At 41.2% G+C, this 21395-nt stretch overlaps 1 protein-coding gene across 5 annotated transcripts in view; it reads right to left on the minus strand.

Moving 5' to 3' along the window:
• PEX5L (peroxisomal biogenesis factor 5 like) overlaps positions 1 to 21395 on the minus strand; it is a 218116-nt gene that overhangs the window by 3233 nt on the left and 193488 nt on the right. For all 5 annotated transcript variants that reach the window (XM_034999482.1, XM_034999506.1, XM_034999492.1 and 2 more), the window contains 6 exons: positions 12253 to 12369; positions 9787 to 9930; positions 6327 to 6397; positions 4853 to 5050; positions 3817 to 3982; positions 3269 to 3426 (listed from right to left, as the gene is read on the minus strand). In XM_034999482.1, the coding sequence (XP_034855373.1) occupies positions 3269 to 3426; positions 3817 to 3982; positions 4853 to 5050; positions 6327 to 6397; positions 9787 to 9930; positions 12253 to 12369 (854 nt within the window). The remainder of the gene's footprint in view (positions 1 to 3268; positions 3427 to 3816; positions 3983 to 4852; positions 5051 to 6326; positions 6398 to 9786; positions 9931 to 12252; positions 12370 to 21395) is intronic.

A 21395-nucleotide genomic window follows, 5' to 3' on the forward strand; every position in this document is an offset into this window, starting at 1 on the left:
AGAGAGAATGAGAGAGAGCACATGAGAGGGGGTAGGGCCAGAGGGAGAAGCAGACTCCCTGCTGAGCAGGGAGCCCGATGCGGGACTCGATCCAGGGACTCCAGGATCATGACCTGAGCCGAAGGCAGTCGCCCAACCAACTGAGCCACCCAGGCGCCCTCAAGTTAAACTTATTTTCAGAATTAATTTAAAGTTTATGTCTCACTCGATGGTTTTTTTTTTCTCAGGAAAAACAAATGCAAAATATTTAGTACTTAATAAGATTTTCCACATCTGGCATGACAATAAAAGACCCACAAATCTCAGCTGAGATGTTTTGAAACACTGAAGTAATCATGTGGTCAAGGTTGCCAGATTTACCCAGTAAAAATACAGGATGCACAGTTAAATTTGAATATCAGCTAAACAGTTCATTATTTTTAGTATGAGCATGTCCCATGCAATATTTGGGAAATACTTATCCTGAAAGTGTATTTGCTGTTTATCTGAAATTGAAATTTAACTGGGCATTCTGTATGTTATTTGGCAACTCTAAAATTGACTTGCTCCTGTACACGTGACTTCCATCTTGAGGATTAAAAATTCTCCCTCAGGGCGCCTGGGTGGCTCAGTTGGTTAAGTGACTGCCTTCAGCTCAGGTCATGATCCTGGAGTCCCTGGATTGAGTCCTGCATCGGGCTCCCTGCTCGGCGGGGAGTCTGCTTCTGCCTCTGACCCTCCCCCCTCTCATGTGCTCTCTCTCTCTCATTCTCTCTGTCTCAAATAAATAAATAAAAAAAAAATCTTAAAAAAAAAAAATTCTCCCTCAGTAGATGTGCCCAATTCCACCTAACACGGGCCTTCCCGGCCTCCTGCAAACAGTTGCCCTACCGAGCCTGACACTTGTGAATGCCAAGAAACGATTTTATTGGCCTCTCAAGTATTGTTTTCTACACTGTAATGAGGAGTTCCTGTTAAGAAAGACTCACCTAGAAAGACATGTATCATATAACCTCACTGATATGAGGAATTCTTAATCTCAGGAAACAAACTGAGGGTTGCTGGAGTGGTGGGGGTGGGAGGGATGGGGTGGCTGAGTGATGGACACTGGGGAGGGTATATGCTATGGTGAGTGCTGTGAATTGTGTAAGACTGATGAATCACAGACATGTACCTCTGAAACAAATAATACATTATATGTTAAAAAAAAAAAAGGTAGTAGGAAGGGAAAAATGAAGGGGGTGAATTGGAGGGGGAGATGAACCATGAGAGACTATGGACTCTGAGAAACAAACTGAGGGTTCTAGAGGGGAAGGGGTGTGGGGATGGGTTAGCCTGGTGATGGGTATTAAAGAGGGCACGTACTGCATGGAGCACTGGGTGTTATATGAAAATAGTGAATCATGGAACAACATCAAAAGCTAATGATGTAAGGTGACTAACATAACATAATAAAATTAAAAAAAAAAGACTCACCTAGAAGCTTTATAAAAGCCTCCTTTAATTGAATTTAATATGTCTACATGTACATACGTGTTTATTTCCATCTCTCCTTGTTCCAAACAAAGGACGTACGGTATCTCATAAAATACATACATACAACATAGTGAGAAAATAAGTGACTAAAAGGGGTGAAGATAAAATCAGTTTAGGAAAATGAGACGAGACCAGGAATGAACTTATATACAAAACGGACCTGGTCAGCCTTTGCCAGCTGGTGTGGGAGGAGGCTGCGCAGGCGTCCTGGGGCCCTTTGCGGGCTGGTGTAAGATCCAGCCTCCGCAGAGGCTCCCTCCACAAGGTCCAGAAAATAAAGCAAATCAGCTGCTCCGGAGTCACTCAGCTATTCCCGGCTTTAGCCTCTTTAGTCCTCTTAGAGGACTGGTGTAATCCAGTGACTAATGTTCTTTCTAAGATTCTTTTAGTATAAATGAAGCAACCAGTTTCTGAAACCTCAATATTTGCCAATGGCACAGCCCCCAAATGCAGTTCAGAAACAGCGGCTCTTCAGATGTCAAAGGGATGCTCCCTGATGACTTATCTGAATAAATAATGATAAGGATCCTGATGATGACGGCAATGGTCATAATCATAATAACAAATGCTTACTACTGCTCCGTGCTTAGGCAATTTATATCTAATCTGTGCAATGATCCTGCAGGCTAAATATTATTTTACCACTTTTTTTTAAAGCAGGTGAAGAAATTGAGGCTCAAAGGTATGTGCCCAGAGTCACAAAACCAGTAAATGGCAGAGCTGTGATTTGAACCCAAGCTTTTCTGATTCTAAAAGCCTGGTTCTTTTTGAGAATGAGAAAAGGTTTATGTTTTTTGCGGGATTTAAAACTAACAGTTTTCTTTTGTCCAATTGTGAAAGTAATACCTATTTAGAAAGTATAAAAAGAAGGAAAAATTACCTATACTTTCTTTTTTTTTAAAAGATTTTATTTATTTATTTGAGATAGAGAGAGAGTGAGAGAGAGAGAGAGCACGAGCAGGGGGAGTGGCAGGCAGAGGGAGAGTGAGAAGCAGGCTCTCTGCGGAGCAGGGAGCCCGACATGGGACTCAATCACAAGACCTGGAGATCATGACCTGAGCAGAAGGCAGACGCTGAACCAACTGAGCCACCCAGGCGTCCCTTACCTATACTTCCATTACCCCCCAAAAATAAAGATTGTTCATGGGTCCTGTTGATGAGGAAAAAATAGGATATAGGATATAGACCGGACGATGAGGAATAATGAGAAAACAAGAAAGACGTTTTAAACCATAAACCCACCATTTAAAATTTTTTAAAGAAAAACTTTTTTCTTTAAAAAAATTGTAACTAACCTTACAGGCAAAGTAGTTTTAGACAACCTGGACTTTTGGTTGTGCTTTGCCCAAACCTGGCCCTAGACCTTCTTAAGTCATTTTGCTGGGTCCCCCTGCCCCACCCCCCAAGGTTCTGTTTTTCTTTACCTGGGAAATGAAGGGTTGGACTGTTCAAGTTTCTCAGAGAGTTGCCCTAACCCAGGCTGACTGAATGGAAATCTCAGGGGGAGGGGCCCGGGAATCTGCATTTCACAAGGTGCCAACACAATTGCCTCTCTCCAAAGACTGAGAAACACTGAAGCAAACTGTTCCCGCTTCAACAGGCCTCAGGATGCAACGGTTCAAATGTTCCCTTAACAAGAGGAGGAGGGCTACTCCTACAAAAGGAGGTATTTTCACTGGCAAACAATCTTTCAGGTTATTTCACCTCAGCCCTGAATGTGGCTCCTGGTTCTCAGCCTACGACCATACTGCACCTGTAGGCGCCCAGATTGATGCAGCTGATTCCCAGGTTGTATCTGGATCGGATGAAGCCTGGCTGAATCTCCAGGGCGCGGGTGTAGGCCTCCACGGCTTCCTCACTGCGGTCTCCGTTCGCCAATGTTGCCCCGAGCCGGTTCCATAACGAATAGTCCTGAGGACAAAATCAGAGCTAACAACCGGCTCGAGCCACAGTGACCGAGCATTCCCATACTGCTTGCAGAAGAAGCATGGTGGCTAGAAATTTATCCAGGGCTCATGGATAGGGACCAGGACGGCAGAGAATTACTCAAAAAATGGTATGGACGACTTTGTGAAATGACTTTTCATTCATCAAAGAGCCTCTACCATCGGATGCTGTCAGGCAATTCATATTTCTGTTTGACGTACTTGAGGATTAACAGCCACAGTAGCATATTATTAGTACTGATCACATTAAGCCATTGGATGCAGGGAATTAAGACGTAGCAGAAATGTGCAAAGTGTAGCCTGTGAGAAACTTATTTTTAACAGAGAACCTTACGGTTTCTTGTTGTGCACTTACCTCCGGCCGAACAGTTAAGGCAGCGTTAAATGCATCTATTGCTCTATTAAATTCTCCGCTCAGGTGGAACAGTACCCCCAGACCTGTCTGTAGGTCTGGGTCAATCATATCTCCATTTTGGTGGGCGGCTTCCAGATATAATTCCTTAACTCCTTCCAAAACGGAGCTACAAGGGAAAAAATGGAGATGTGTATTCCAAATAGTCTGAACATATATTATTTACTATTATGTTCTCTGTTCCAAGAGAACATCAAAGACTGGAAAAAATCGTGCTTAAAATATCTTCGCTTAATGAGAAGGACTATTAATACTGCATGTTAAAAAATACCTGCTGATTTTCCTGAATTATTTCATCATACACAGAAACATACTGTGCTAAGTAAGGTCTTCACAAGGAGAGTTCCATTGACCCTATGAGTGCCAGTGTGGAGAACCCCAGGGCTCCGTGAGAATGAATTTAACATCGTGATTTATTGCTGATAGAAACAAAATCCCTAGAAGGAAGGACTTCCGTTTTTACTCATAGCCAATTCTCAGGCTTTATGAAATGTGGTGCATTTTATAATTTATTTGAGCTTAATTATATGTCCACAGCCTTTTGCTTTCAGTTATGGTACTCTGGTAAAATGTCTGAGTGCCCACAATCTTGATCATGTGTCCAGTCATTGGTTCTGGTCTCAGCATCAATCTTTGTCATCAGAGTTGCTCTTCTAGCAGGAATGCATCCAAAATGGCTGCTGGTGAGGCTTTTTTTTTTTTTAAGATTTTATTTATTTTTTCAACAGAGAGGGAGAGAGGGACAGTGAGAGAGGGAACAGAAGCTGGGAGAGTGGGAGAGGGAGAAGCAGGCTTCCCGCTGAGCAGGGATCCCAATGTGGGACTCGATCCCAGGACCCTGGGATCATGACCTGAGCCGAAGGCAGACGCTAACGACTGAGCCACCCAGGCACCCTGGTGAGGCTTGTTAATTACCCTTAAGGTGCCTAATTGTGTAAATGGGTGTTTACTGCCGACTGTAACTTAATTAGAAGGATACCTATCAACTGGAGACTTGGACATCCTCCGGGTAAGGCCTGGAGATCCCTTCTTGCTCTTCACAAGGTATTTGTACTTTGGATTTTGCTTAATCCAATTCTTTAGAGCTTCACAGGCATCCTGCTGATGGCCGGTATTAGTGTAACTCACGGCCAGAGCCATCAAAGCTTTCAAGTTGTTGGGCTGTAATTCTAAGCACCTGCAAGAAGACGTAAGTAAATAGGTAAATAAATAGCCAATTTCAGATTTTTTCTGAGCCAGAGTCTAACAATTCTTTAGGAAATTTGAGGTCTTTATTAATTAAATGGTGCAAAAGCATGGATAAGTTTATGTTAAGTCCTTGGAAAATACCACATTTATCTGTGTGAAAATTGGGACCTAAGTATGTGTGTAAGAAAGTTAAAACTCCTCTCGATGAGCGCTAGGTCTGGTTATTTAGTAAATTGTTTTAAAACTATAGAAAAGGTGGCTAATCCTTGCACAAAATTTATTAGGAGTTTATCTCATGAGGAGGGGCTAGCATTGTTTTAGCGCTGCTCTGTTATTGATCTATTAAATGTATCGTATCCGCAAAGCAAACTGACTAGAGGCAAATTTGGATATGCAGAGATGAAAGTCTGTACAGTGTTTTATAAAGGAGAGGGAAATTCCTGTGTTTCTAGACTACCCGATGTGGGTTTACACGAGGCACAGGCTACAGCTGCTCCCCCTCATGCTATCCCGCTGGCCTCTAGCAGGGGCCTTTCAAACTTTGAGGTGCCTGAGAATCATCTGGGGATCTGGTAAAATGCAGAGTATGTAATACAGTCGGCCTGGGATGGGCCTGAGGCTGGGCAGGTCTGACAAGCTCCCAGGCGATAATGAAGCTGGTAGTCCATGGAGAAGACTTGGAGTAGCGAGCCTTAGACAGTTCCTACATCAGTGCTTTAGGGAGGGATTATATGTTATATAGGGAAAGGGGAAGTCGATTTGGTAGGGCTGATTTTTCCAGGGTTTACAGAGAGGCTCTAATGAGGTAAAGTGTGATGCTACATCCACCCAAAACAGTCTAGACCTTTAGTCACAGGCTCAGTAGTTACACTTGTAGGTCACTGAAACTATCTCAGGAGATTCTCTGTAGACACAAGGAGCTAAAATTACACTGAGGTTATTTTGAGCATGTTTGTCCTGAAGAAAACTTTCAAATGTTGCAGAAGGCTGAAAGTTAAAAGGAACTATATATGTAATGAGTCTATTTTATGACCGCTTTTGACATGGACACTTTTGTGCCAATGAAGGTCAACTGATTTGCGGATGACGAAACACTGCGATTTAGGAATATTATTTCTTCATAGATTCTTGTTTCCTACAGCTAAGTAATATGTGGCCTCTCAGCACTTACCCTGGCCAAATTCTTTACAATGTACCTAAGGATCGAAAGACAAGATAAACAGGAAGTCCACCCAGCCCATAATTTTGCACTTAGCTTCATCTACCTCTGGAGGGCGACAATAGCTGCTTGTTCGTTTTCATTCTCTGCCTGGGTTATCCCGAGGAACTGCCATGCCTACAAAAAACAACTGAGGTCAATATTGCAAGAGGAAGCAGATTCACTCTTGTGCTTTAGATCCCTCCATGCAGAACAACCTGTCTCAGACGCGAGAGTCTTGTAAAAGGGAAAAATACCACAAGCATTTCTTTATTCAAAGGCTCTTCTGACATCTGGGTCAAGATCCTCTGCCATTATTGACAAATTCTCAGTATTTACTCTCCTGTGACACATGGAAACATTTGAGTATCTGACATTTCATGGTATTAGGTGTCTTAAAACCAAAAGATAAATACATAAAAGTATGCATTTGTGAGGAAAGGGGATGGAAAATAACCCAGAAATGTACCTAAAGAGTGTAGACTTTATATGGTAAGGAATCTCAAGATGTACAAAATGAAACTAGTTTGTATAGATGCAAGTCTGACTGTTTCTATAAGAGCTAACAGAAAATTTAGGAACTAGGGAAAATAAAACAAAATCCTCCACTCTAATGTGTTCATGGCTCTAATATCACTGTTAAAATGCATAAAGCACATATAAAATGCAATATAATACATACATAATTGTATAGCCTACACTTTATATTGCATCATGAGCACTTTTCATATTTTTACAAAATCCTCATACTTATAATTTTTAATTTAAATTTTGCTGAGTGGATATCCTATTATTTACTCAACCAATTCCCTATTGCTGTCAGGTTGTTTCTAATCCTTTGCTATTGTTGACAATGTGAAGAATATCTTCAAGCAGATAACATTTTTCATATCTAAATGAAAGTTTTTAATATAACAAATTTCTCCCTATATACTTAGAGGAACAATAATTCTCACACCATTACAAGAACAATCCACATGAACAAAACCTCTCATTACATACACTGTCCTCAAATTTGCTGGGGATGGGGGTATATCAGTCTTATGGATTTAAAAGGGTTTGGGGATTTGGGGGCACCTGGGTGGCTCAGTTGTTAAGCGTCTGCCTTCGGCTCAGGTCATGATCCCAGGGTCCTGGGATCGAGCCCCGCATCGGGCTCCCTGCTCAGTGAAGAGCCTACTTCTCCCTCTCCCACTCCCCCTGCTTGTGTTCCCTCTCTCGCTGTCTCTCTGTCAAATAAATAAATAAAATCTTTTAAAAAATAAATAAATAAAAGGGTTTGGGGAGTGCATATCTCTCCCACCTACAGACATTTTAAGGCAAAATTATATGAAGATACATAGAAGCATCCTCAAGTGCTATAAAAATTATATTGGCTTGGGGCGCCTGGGTGGCTCAGTCGTTAAGCATCTGCCTTCAGCTCAGGTCATGATTCCAGGGTCCTGGGATCGAGTTCTGCATCGGGCTCCCTGCTCCGCGGGAAGCCTGCTTTTCCCTCTCCCACTCTCCCCGCTTGGGTTCTCTCTCTCACTGTGTTTCTCTCTGTCAAATAAATAAATAAAATCTTAAAAAAAAATTATATTGGCTTTATCATCCTGAGTTATTATTACCCATGCCATATAAACTCATAAAAAATACTGATTATTTTCCTCCCAAATATCAGTGATTCTTTTTATTCGTTCAAATGTACACAGAACAGCCCCTATGTTGATTTCACCTTCCATACATCTTAGAATGCTTCTTAAGTTTGATGAAACAGTCCCTCTCTGGGGGCTTCTCGCTAGGCTTTGAGCATGGTGTCATTTTCACTGTTCACAGATCGTCCTTTACCTGAATTTTGGGGTCTCCAAGATTCAGAAGCCCTGGGTCCTTGGTTGGGATCCATTAGTTACCCAGTGTCCTAATCTTCTCATTTATGAATCTGACATAATAACGTATACTTCTTTTTTTTAAGCTTCCAGGGTTGTGTCAAACTATATAATACACATGAAAACACCGCAGCATTTAGAAATGTAAGATGATATTCTTTTGGGGGTTGGCCTACAGTTTTCTATTAATGTAATGACTTTCTTTTCCTCTTAAAAATTCCAATATTTTGGTTCACATTCCAATTCTCAGCTCAATCTTGTTTCACTATCAACGTTTTGACTGACAAGATACCAGGGCTTTAACCTATTGATCAGTTTACTCATCCTTCCTATACAAACTTTAAGTACAACCAGTCATAATAATGAAGGCTAATTATTGATGCACCAGGCACTGAACTAAGCACTTTATTGATATGAACTAATTTAATCCTCACAACACCCAATGAATAGTTATTATAATCGTGACTTCCATTTTATGTATGAAGAAATGGAACTGAGATGGTTTAAATGACTTGTCTCTGATCACATGGCTCATGGCTCATGAGTGGTAGAGCAGGGATTTGAACCCACACAGTTAGGACAGCACAGCCTAGCAGCTTAACCACTACTCTATACTGCCCTCTCAGCACCGTATATACCACTCCCTAAAATTTCTGCGAATCCTTATGAGGAATATGCCTCATAAGATGATTCCTGAAAATGACTCCCAAACTAAAAGAGAAGACTTTACACCTGCCACTAACTTATTACAGGCCTCTGCAGGTTTAGAAACATAGTGGACCAAAGGAGGATGGTGAAGCCTCTCTGGGTGGTCTCCTGGCCTCAGTCTCCATCACCTTCCACACCTCAGAGCAAGGGGTTTTTCGAACAGGCAAATCGGCTTGTATCCCTCTGCTGAGTAGAGTCCCCTAGTGTTCCCCTGGCTTTCATGAAGCTCAGACTCTTACCCACTCCTTCCTGCCTCCTCTCCCACCACTGTTTCCTCCCCTCTACCCTCTGGAACAATGTTTCACGCCCCACGGTCCACACACAAGCCCCTTCTCTTAACGCCTCCGCCGCCCCTGCGGTCTTTCATTAAGCCCCGCCTCCTTCAAAACTCAGCTTTGGATTTAATTGCAGGGGAAGGTCCCCTCAGGAGCCTTGCTCTCTGCTCCCCTAGCATCCTGCGCATACTCTGACATTGCATTTATTACACTTGTCCCTCCAGATAGAACGCAAATGTATCTTTTCAACAGTTCCATTTTCCCAGCTCTTCACTATTTGAAGCCAGTGCCTGGCACAATTCTTAGGACCCAGTATGTGCTCAGTAAACGCTGAGTGAGCGAACCAAGGGTGAGATATGGCGTGGCTCTAGTCCTAGACAAAACTATACACGGCCCCCTGAAAACCACTGCTGAGCCTCCAGGTTGACAATTTTGGTTTTTCATTTCTTGTCCCCACCCTTTTATTTTCAGGCACTGTAGATACTGCACGCTTGATTTGGTTAGCGAACAGGTACCTATATGTGACTTTTGAACACATAGCAGAGTAAGCCAGGTTAACGCCTTTGGGAGCCTTTCCTTGATGCAAATGCAGCCGAGGGGAGCTCTGTGGCGCCCCCTGTCCCTCACTCACACGCAGCCACTTTGTGAGCCGAGCAGGAAGAAGGGAAAATGTTACCTCTGCATCTCCAGGGTCCTGAAGAATCGCTGCTTCCATGAACAGGATGGTGACAGGCAGGTCCCCTTCCTTCAGTCTTTTTAAGCCTTCTTCAAATGCTCCAGGCCAATCCTTGAAGGGATTTTCAGTGTGAAAGTAATATCCCTACAACACGGAGAAGGGTACTATGAGATCCATCCATTTATCTCTTCGTTCTGATATTCAGTAAGCTCTTTTTGAATTTGAATTTATTTAAGTTATTAAAGTTAAATCGAAATTACTGTTTTTTCCCCCTTCCTATGAAGGTAGGACATTTTCATTGTATAAATTTTGGATGATATTATTTTGTTATTGAATAATATAAAAAGAAACAAAAGTTACCCATCACGCCACAACCCCTATCACTGCTAATATTTTGGAGTTTGTTTTCTATTACTCTTTTGCTCTCTTTGTTTTAGCCATTTCCCCCTGAGATTTAAAAAATCCAGAGTTTTAGACGTATTTTTGCTAAGTGCTACCTTCCATTCCCCTGAAATGTTAATGCCACATACTGTACATCTGTTTATGTGCTGTGACCCTTTGGAGGGCTACAAACCATTCTACTATCTACGATTTTTTTTACCTTCCTGCTCCTTGAACCAGTTTTTGTCCCATAGGGGGCTATATTTGCCCCATTGAGAATGCATGTTTTAAAGTTATAGGTCTTTTCTTTCAAAAATTTAAATTGTACAGAATGTATAAATAATCTTTTTCTAGGAATATATAAATTAAACAAATAAGCTCATACCATATATGCAGTTTTGTAGCTTAAGCCCCACTTAGTTTTAGTTTTTAAAATTATTTGCATTGTGCAAAAACTTATTTAACGAAGCTCCTACTGATGGACATTCAGGTTACTTTTGATTTTTTTGTCCTCATAAATAAAGTTACAGAGAAAACCTCGTGCTCAAATCTTTGCGTATGATTATTAACTTAGGATAGACTTCTAGAGGGCTTTTTTAGACTAAAGGCTATGAACTATTTTGAGGCCCTTGATATGTATAACTGAATTGCTTTTGAGAAAAATTTGTCCCAAGTTAAACTCTAATTGGAAATATCTGAGAGAAATGATTTGTTGCAACCTTACCAGCATAGATCATCATAATATCCTTCTAATTTGATAGATACAAATAAGCTAGTCTGTTAATGATGCTACTAAGGTTTAAAAATAGATTAAATGGAGACTTTCATTCTCCCTTGTTGCTGAGAAAGACAAACCCGCTTATCAAAGCCACAGGGTGTGACCAGTTTATGTAGTGGTGTTACAGATATGGGGTCCCAGGGGCGAGGAGCTCAGGGCCCCAGCCATGCCTCAGGCGCATGAATTACAGCCTAGAGTCTGCCAATCTATATCAATGTTTTCTCTTCTTGCCTAGCTTTGATTTCTTTGTAGAAGAGGGTTATTTTTAAAAAGATACTCTAATTTTATGAGATTGCCTTGCCTACTGAGGGGCAGAGAATACTGGCAGGAAGACATTTTAATGACTATGTAGATTGAAAATCCTCTAAGATTGGAGACTATTCATCATCATATCTACTGCTAGGTAAGCATTCAATAAATATTTGTTGATTGAACAAATGGAAGTTATCCAGAACTGAATATTATTGAGACTTCCTCTACCACAAAAAATCCATAATACACACATATTATATGTATATACATATACATATATATATAGTTTTTCCTTCAGGAACAAAATTCCATATCTTTTTCTATCTTTCAAGTCCTTTAAATTTATTTCTCAAAAGTGTCCCTCCCCTCTTCACCAAGTGTTTTTATTTTTTATTATTTATTTATCTGTTTTTATTATTCTTTTCACCAAGTGTTTTTAAAAGCATAAACCCAAGGGCAACTGGGACTTCATGGGTAATTTGGCTGGTTGTTGACTGAACTCACACATTTGCTGGGGCTCCTTTCAGGGGAATATCCTAGGATTGGGACTTGTCTCTGGGACTTGACCTGGCTGCGTGAAGGGTATCTTTTCCACTGTGTTTCTTTGTTAGCTGTGTAAGGACCACCTGGGCAATACAGCCCTAAGCCCCACCTCACTCCCCTGTCCACTGATACCATTTCTCTTAGCTCGTCCACATGGCTCACATGAATGACTGACAAAAAGCATTGTGAGATTAGCCAGTTCTTGTTCCAACCCACCCTCCACGTCAGTTAGTTCAGTAACTTGCCAGCAGTCAAGAATGCAAGCTCTTGTTGGCTGTCAAACAGTATTAACATTGATAAAAATAAGGATATTTCATTCTAGCTTTGCTGTCTTCACACACTGGATGATTATATTGTTTTCATCCACCAGAATTTCTTCTAGGTCAGGCTGACAATAATTTGTCTACTTAATTCTTGAATTTTTTGCAAAATAGTTAATGACTAATTTATAAAAATATGATGCAAAGAGGTTGAGAAAACTGGTCAGCATATATAAGAACAGAATCAGTCACCTTCTCGCTAGCAGAGATTGTAACTTGGTTCTGAGCTTCTTGGTTCTCCGATATCCAGTTCCTCCGGGCCATTTCTTCCCATTCTGCTTGCATCTTATCCCAAAACTCTGTATCTGACTAGGAGACAGGAAAAATGAAGAGAGATGGATTTAAGACCATGTTATGTCACCTGGTTTATTTCTAAAAAGACAGTTTTCCTCATAGATCAGAATGAGTTCTGAGGAGGAATAAAATGTTCAAACTGGCCACATCCAATGATACTCACGGTTGAAGAGCTCCTGGAGGGTACTTAAGTGGTCAGAGTGTTAAATTGGATTAGTTGTGACTTTCTCCAGCAGGAAAATAGTTACCATCTGAAGGACAAGGATCGTATATGCCAAATTCAGCTCAAAATCCATTACTTGAGCAGTTTCAAGTGTGGGCACTGGGCACATATTTTAGGAAGGACGGTCCTAGAGTTGCTCTCAGGATATGAGGAATTACAGCAATGGCTTTGGGACTGAATGGGCAGTGACTTGGGGAAGCAGCTGACCATGGACAAGGGAAAATAACATTAGTTGACCCTACTCTGTGCCAGGCACCTTGCTAGGAGAAAACTGAGCATAGAGGATTATGGTCACAAAGCTAGGATTGCATAGCATCAGAACCCCAGTCTGGCTTCCAAGCCCTTGCTCATCACCTATGGCAAACATGGCCTCCTGGTGCTAAAGAATGAAGGACCTTGGCTTTTGGTATGAACTTAATTGAGTCCTCTTAGTCAAGGTCTTGTCTATGGCAGGATGGTTTTTTGAAAAATATTGCTTTGTGTTTTTCTCCTTATAATTTTCCTTTATGTTTTCCAAAAGGGAAACCAGGCCATTTGCTCCCTTTTACCTCAGGGGAGGACTGAAACAGAAATTTTCTGCAAGATCTGTCCCTGGTTGGCTTCTATTTTGTTAAGCCTAAAGAGAGTACTTTGGGTGTCCTGGTGTGAGGAAAAAGGGGCAAATATTTTAAAGAAGTTAAGGGAGGAAAGGGAACTTTCCAGGGGCAGGGAAGACAAGGAGGGTGGTGGATTCTGAGATGAGTGGGAGACTGGTGCTTGGCTTTTAGGTTTTTCCCTGCGAACTGGCCTGACTTCCAAGAGGGTGACAGAAGGTATGACTGGGGGGCTGACTTCAACTCTGATTCTGACATGGGAGGGACATAGACAGAAACTGGATTTCAGCTGGGGCTTGTTGGCTGTTAGCCGTCAACATGACAGACAAGAGGGTGGAGACTCTGCCCTTGATTTCTGGCACCACATAATCCTTCCATATTTGGTGTCTGAGTCTAAGTTGGTAAGAGAGATGCTTGGAAACTACTTAATTTTCTTTAAAGAAAACAAGGGATGTTATTGCTTGAACACCTGAGTCTGGGACTGAGATGCATACTCTTATCTGCAAATCTCAATTTCTATGATTCTAAGTCCTGTGACTTGCTGACACACCATCAAGGTTGTCCTTCACCTTTCAATCCTTCTAGTCATACCTTCTACTCTATCCTCATGCCTGGTGGTGGTGGTTCTATGGTGGGAACTCCTCAAAGTTGCTCTGAATGATAATTATACGCTTATTTCTTCTGGATATAAATGCTCAAGAAATAAGGGCCAGCCCAATGTGATTAATCCCAGGCAGCTAAATAAATAGTAGGTCTTGTTATTCTCCTTTATTATGTCCACGATACTCCTTCCTACCACAGGAGTGGGTCCTGTCCCTTCAGCAGAGGCCTCCCCTTGAAGCCTCAGGGTAGCAGGCACCTTGATAAATCTGTGTTTGAGATGCTAGAAGCACATGGAATGGCCACCACTTATCCAGGTTAAGCTTAGGAATAAAACTCAAAGTGTCTTTTTTAACAAGTCTTTTTAGCAGAGTACCAAATTATGCAAAAGAATGATCTCAGATATACAAAAGCAATGGCTTGATAAAAAACTAGAAGGAAATATGCTGCCATGTTAAGAGTAATCTGTCTTTGAATGAAGAGATGATGGGTGGTGTTTTTCCTGCTTCTTTATACTTTTCTGCACTTTCTGCATTTTCTATGAGTATGCATTGCTGTTCTAATTTTTTAAAAGGTTCAAAACGACAATAAAAGAGAACAATTACCTGTCCTTTTTTAAATACCATAAACCTGAATATTTAGATGCTGAGGAATTTGGAAAAAATTTTTTGAAAAAAATTTTGGAGACTCGTTTTCTTGAACAGTTTTTCACAGTTCAGCTTGTCTGCATAGAAACTAAGATAAATCTATCGAGTGAATATAATTACTGATTTTCCCAGTTCTTCTGAATGAAAGAAGGAAGAAGACTTCATAACATGTACCTCTGGATTACAAAAGGATGCATCACCTTTCCTGCTGTTTCAAATTAGAGCGTGGATGCAGAAACAAGACTGCTGTAGAAAACAGGACCTCAGTGGAGGTGAGGCTGCCAGGCTCTTATTTAATGAGATACACCAAGACTTACTGTTACCACTTAGAATAAGTTCTGCTGACTAATTAAAGTGCACAGCACAGATTCATTTAATTACAGATGACTACTTTTAGCACAATCAATTTTCATCTAGTCTCAGAATCCAGATTTCATTCACATAACTGCAATTAACACTGCTTCTTTTTTCTATTTCTAATCAATTTTAGAGAAACCTGAAACAAACTTGAATTTTAACCATTGTAGACACGACTGAGGGGATTTTATGTATTGATGATTTTCTTAGCTGTTCTGGGATTTTGTAGATGGTTTTTTTTTTTAGACTCTCCAGGTGATAAGTTATCTGCTTACACCAGAAATGAGCTATCTGCAATCCATTTTCATTTTTAAAAATAGCTTTCTGATTATAACAATGGTAGATATTCATAAGAAACTGGGACATGTGGTAGAGTGCACTGCTAAGAACAACAGCTCTCTCCTTAGATGGACCTGGGGAACAAATGAGGCTTCATCACTGACCTTCGGCAAGACCCTTGACTCCTCTAGGTCTCATTTTCCTTATCTTTAAAATGAACATACAGTAGTGATCTTGGTTAGTCATTATGAGGATTAAATAAGAAAATATATCTGTGGTATGAAACATATGGAAAATGTTCAGTAAATGTAGGTGTGCTTATTAGTGTTTTTGTATCACTGAGAAAAAGGTAAAGAATGAAACAAAGAGGGGTGCCTGGGTGGCTCAGTCGTTAAGCGTCTGCCTTCGGCTCAGGTCATGATCCCAGAGTCCTGGGATCGAGCCCCGCATCGGGCTCCCTGCTCAGCGGGAAGCCTGCTTCTCCCTCTCCCACTCCCCCTGCTTGTGTTCCCTCTCTCGCTGTGTCTCTCTCTGTCAAATAAATAAATAAAATCTTAAAAAAAAAAAGAATGAAACAAAGATCACCTACAATCTCAAAGCACAAATATACATCTATGAGTATCTTGGTGTTTTAATTTGCTGTAAATACATATCCTCTTCTAGATACCTTTCCTCTCTTTATTTAAATCTTTCGCTTCTACCTAATTATTCAAAAATTGGACCAAAGTTAAGATTATGGACAAAACAGACTGTTGTGTAGCCTAAAATGGTATTTAAGAAGAGTTATTACAACATGGAGCAGGCCTATACCATTCCTTTATAAGTACTGTGATCACAGTGATAGACAACAACAACATATAACGTGTTGGGAAAATAATGACTGTAGAGAAATGCACCAATAGCATTACTTTCATGGGATGGGATTATGAGTAACTGTCCCATCACCTTTCCTTGTATTTTACAGCATTTCCCAAATTTTCTATTGCTAACATGTTATTTTTGTGAAAATAAGATTTGGTTAAAAATACTTACTTCTGGGGTGTCTGGGGGACTCAGTCAGTTAAGTGCCCGACTCTTGATTTGGGCTCAGGTAATGATCTCAGATTTGTGAGATCGAGGCCTGGACGGGCTCTGAGCTCGAAGCAGAGCCTGCTTGAGATTCTCTCTCCTGCTGCCCCTCCCCCAACTTGCATATGTCTCTCACTCTCACTCTATCTAAATAAGTAAATAAGTAAAATAATAAATAAGTAAAACCTTAAAACCTTAAAAAAGTAAAACCTTAAATAAGCAAGTAAAATAAATAAATAAATAAGTAAAACCTTAAAAAAATACTTCTTTTCAATTTCAATTCCTCCATGACGTTTCTCCAAAAACCCTAAACTAGAAGCATCTCTTGCTTCTCTCTGTTCCTTTGAACTAACATTGTGTAGTTAAGAAGAAGAGAGATGTGTGCTAGAAGCTTCTATTATCCCTGTAAACTTGAATAAGTCATTCAAACCTATCTGAACATTGTTTTTTGTCATTTGTAAACTAAGACTAAATTGGCTACACAATAGCTCAGGTTTCTTTATCTATGCAGATTGACTCAGAAGATCAGAATAAGTGGGATGGGAATTGGGCTTCTAGCCTAAAAATTACACTTTAAAGCATTTTCCTAAGAGTAACACTGACATTTTCCCTTCACTTTTTGATTGTAAAGCTAGAAAATAAAAATTTCTATAAGAACCATGACAAAATTAAATACTAATTAAATTAAAATATAAAGAATAAAAAATAAACGATTTAATTTAGAACTAGGGAGTTTTAAGGAAGAACAGCATATTGCTAGTTCCCACTCACCAGTCTATTTTGGTTATCCTTGAGTTAAAATAGAGATACTTTCTATTTTGTGGCCAAACATAATTGTTGAGTAGAAGGATCCTGGGGTTGTTCTGTGAAAGAACTGTTTGATGTGAGATGATTTGCCCATTGTGCCTGTGAGGAGTCTGACTTTCTTTTTGCTTCTTTAGACATCCATTGATTAACTGTCACTGGATCAAAACTTAAACAAACAATCCATTCTCTATATGCAAAAGAAAAAAGAGTAGCCCTTGCATGGCAAGGAATGAAAATCACTGTGCAAGTTTGGACAAAATATTTGCCATAACAGACAATTTTTGTTGAAGGGAAATTATGTGTAGATCAGTTAGAGACCTTATTGCCCAGGGACCCAGTAGCCCAGGCTAGCAAAATGTGGCTGAAACATCTCCACTCACATCTTGTATTGACGAAAAGCTAATATTAGTCAAACAAACAGTTCTTCGGCTGTCCGAAGAACATATTCAACCTGGGGCTGTAAGAACAGATGTTCAGCACCCTGTTCGAGGACCAGATAGAATTTTGATGGGTCAGAATTAGTTTGAGCTCTGGGTGAGGTTCTGGGTGTCCCACGTAGTGACGGTCATTGGCAAACTGGAATCTATTCAGGCAAGAGTGAATGGGCAAGAGTAACCCAGTTTATGAAGTGATTCACTGGTACAGCAAGGCTCAGAGGGGTGGTGGAGCTGGGCAAGAAGCCTTAGCCTTGTCTTGCAGACAGAAGAACTAGGGTGAATGAATGGGAGTTCCTGGGGGACAGATTTTTATCAAATGCCTAAAAATGTAATGGGCTGTTTCCTCCTCAGGAGGATGGGTTCCCCAACATTAGAAGTCTTTTTTTTTTTTTTAGAAGGGGGGTTGGGAGGTGGAGGGGTAGAGGGGTGGAGGAAGAGGGAGAGAGAGAATCTCAAGCACGCTCCATGCCCAGCATAGAGCCTGACCTGGGGCTCGATCTCACAACCCTGAGATCATAACCTGAGCTGAAATCAAGAGTCGGACACCTAACTGACTGAGCCACCCAGGTGCCCCAACATTAGAAGTGGAATGACCAATGTGAGGAATGCTTGTAAAGATGATTCACAGATTAGTTTGACAGATGAATTCTATAATCTCTTATGACCCCGAGTATCAGATTACAACATTATTAATGAGTTGATTTATTGAGTCAAACAGGAAGGCTCAAAATATATAAAATCTCTGTGCGATAAGAAATGGGTCTGTCATGCATGCCTCTTTCTCAGTCTAAACAGTATAGGGAAGAAGACTCACGGACTTTGGCGTCAGGTACAATGGGCCACAATACTGGCCATGTCGCCTGTCACAAGACCTTTGGCAATTTTGCTCACCTCTTTAACTTGGTTTCCTCATTTGTAAAATGTAAAAGTCTTGTAGAGTGGTTGTGCAGATGAAGGAAAACAATGTATGTAAAGTGCTTAAAACCTGTAACATTAAGAATGAAGGAATTGGGGATGCCTGGGTGGCTCAGTTGGTTAAGCGTCCGCCTTCGGCTCAGGTCATGATCCCATGATCCTGGGATTGAGCCCCGAGTCGGATTCCCTGCTCAGTGGGGAATCTGCTTCTCCCTCCCCCTCCACCCCTCCCCCTGCTCATGCTCTCTCTCAAATAAATAAAATCTTAAAAGAAAAAAAAAGAATGAAGGAATTGGCAGTTAATATAATTTTATATTCGTAAATGAAAAAATGACTTTTCAGGATAGAGAGAGGATGCCATATCATAACCTGTAAACTGTGTGGTTCAGAAGTTTTGAAAAACAAAACTCTTGGTACGAGCACTCAACACAGATTTTCTGGTTGCTTCTGGGTTAGACACGCTTCCTTGTTTAATGAAATCGGCCATCACTGCCCAAGTTGGCAGGCACCTGTGCAAACAGCCCGAGGCTTTCACCAAACAATGTGGTAGCAGGTTGGTTGCAAAATGTGGGGAGAAAAAAATTGGAAATGATGGTAAGGAGAGAAAAGGGCACAGGAGTCTGGAAATAATACAAGGCTTGAGCAGGATGTCAGAAGGCAACCAAGAGCCATTTCTAACAGAATCTAAGGTATCTTCCTGTTCTTTCTCTTCTTCCTCCCAGGGCAAGGAGCAAAAAGGAATGGAGTATTAAAGCACAAGGAGCAAAACTTGTTGTCCAAATGGGCAGGGGTCATTTTTGAAAGAGCTTTTTAGCATATTCATTAGCAAATGAATGCCTTTGTGGAGCCAAAGTTTCACATGATTATAACCACGTGGCTCCTGTGGGGTCTGTATTCACAATGGAGAACTGCTCTCCAGGGGCACTGGGCCTGGAGGTTTGGAGACCCAACTGGGGTTTGCTGCTGCTTTGGGAACAAGGTTTTGTGGGGCCAATTTCTCAGCAGCTGTTTATGTTTTGCAGGCCTCCTGACTGCTCCCTGGGCAGCTGGTGACGGAGGGCTACAGGGCACAAGGAGGTGGGAGGGCCCTTGGGTTTAAGCCTTGCCACACATCCATGAGGTAACAAGTTCTGTGATAAAGGAAGTGGCCTGTGGATAGTGGTAGTGGAAGCCCTGGCAGGTGGCCTTCTTTTTGTAAAAAGCAAGTGTCTGACTTAGGCTTTGATTGATGAGGCATCCACGTCAAAGATGGCTACCTTGAATAACCACATTGTGCCACTCACTCTAGATAAAGAGCCAGGTTGTGCGTGCCCCCCCCCCCCCCCTCAGAGATCTTGGTTAATTTCAACAACTGACCGTTTGGGTCACTTGCTTTTTTCTCTTCTCATGCTTTAAATTCCTGCACTTATGTGTTAAATTCACCAATGAGGAGTGAGCCTTCAAAACCCTAGCTCCCCACCCTCAACCCCCATAAAAGCAGAACCCCAGGCCTGCTCTCTTTCTCTCTACCCATGACCTCAATGTGTGGCCCCAGGTGGGCCATGTAATTTCCAGGAATTGTAAGTAATACACTTTTTCTTTTTCAAAGTTTCCTGGTGGTTATTGCTGAGAGCATCTTGAAATCATAATAAGAACCACAAGGGCCGGTCCAACCACGACACTGGTTCTTGATAGGCTGAGACCAACACAGAACAACCATGAACAACAGGCAGTGCGATTCAGCTCCAGAGGGGCTTTCTTCTCCTTTAGCCATGGCCACACGTGGTGAAAGTTACTGAGTAACTCCCTACTAGCTTTAATAAAATAAGGTATTAGAAATATTTACTAAATCCAAACTATGTGTTTGTGCTTTGCATTATAGCAATATTAAAGAATAAAACCAAACAAAACACCTAGATGTGGGTACTGCTCTCAAGAAGCTCACTTTCCAATGATAAAATAAGAATTGAGGCAACTGTAATTAAGGATAAGGTGAACAAATGATGTAAAAAGAGACGAAATTACTTGCTAAAGTCACACTAATTTTGGTAAATAAAAGAGCCACAATTCAAGATACTTCATTCTTTCCTTTTATGACAGATTGCATCTTCTAAGATGGCTAAAGCAGTATTTCTGGCCCCTCATCCTCTCCAGAACATCGCCACACTCCATTAAGAGGTGGAGTCCCTTGCCCATCTTTGAATACTTGCCTTGACAAATAGAATGCAATGGAAATGACCTGCTGTGACTTTTGGGGCTAGATCCTACAAGGTGATACGGTTTCTGCCTGTCTCTCCCTCTTCCTCTCAGGACACTCACTCCTGGAATCTAGCTATCCAGATGGTTATCTATCTATCTAGCAAGGAAGCCCAGGCCACAAAGAAAGGCCACATGTAGGCATTCTAGCTGTCTGTTGCAGCTAAGGTGTCAGGCGACTACTGGCATAAGCCATCTGACATGGGAGTGAGAATGCTTTTGTTTTTGTTTGCTTTTTAAGGATTTTATTTTTAAGCAATGTCCACACCCAACGTGGGGCTGGAACCCACAACCCTGAGATCAGGAGTCGCACGCTCCATGGACTGAGCAGCCAGGTGCCCTGAGAATGCCTTTGGATGACTCCCACCCCTCACCATCACCGTGAGCCATTGAGCCACACTGACACATGGTGGAACAAAGATGAGCCATCCTCTCTGAGCTCTACCCAAATTACATATTGTTTGAGCAAAATAAATATTGCTTTTTAAAGCCACGAGTGTTGGAATAATTTGTTACACAATCATAGTAACTGGAACATACTTTAGGTTTGAAGATTGGAACACAGAAAGAAGACTGGGTGTAGAGAAAGGACCTTGAAGGATTGACAGAATAATGAAGTATGGTAGCATCTCCCCAAAGAGTATTCTAGAAACAAGGAGTTCTGTGGTCAAATGAACTTAAGAAACTGTAGGTTAAAGCAGAAGCTGCAAATTGGTGGCCTATGAGCCCAATCTAGCCAACAGACATGTTTTTGTCCCCTCAAATTGGATGCATAATTTTCCATCAAAACCCAGATTTCAGATATCTCATGAAGATCTGTTAATATTGCATGACTAGAAGCAGCAACTCTCAGGTGATATGTGTGGCCTCCATTTCATCA

Source organism: Mirounga leonina, unplaced genomic scaffold, assembly GCF_011800145.1.
Source record: "Mirounga leonina isolate KUSES-001 unplaced genomic scaffold, KU_Mleo_1.0 Mir_115, whole genome shotgun sequence".
In the NCBI taxonomy this organism is placed as follows: Eukaryota; Metazoa; Chordata; class Mammalia; order Carnivora; family Phocidae; genus Mirounga; species Mirounga leonina.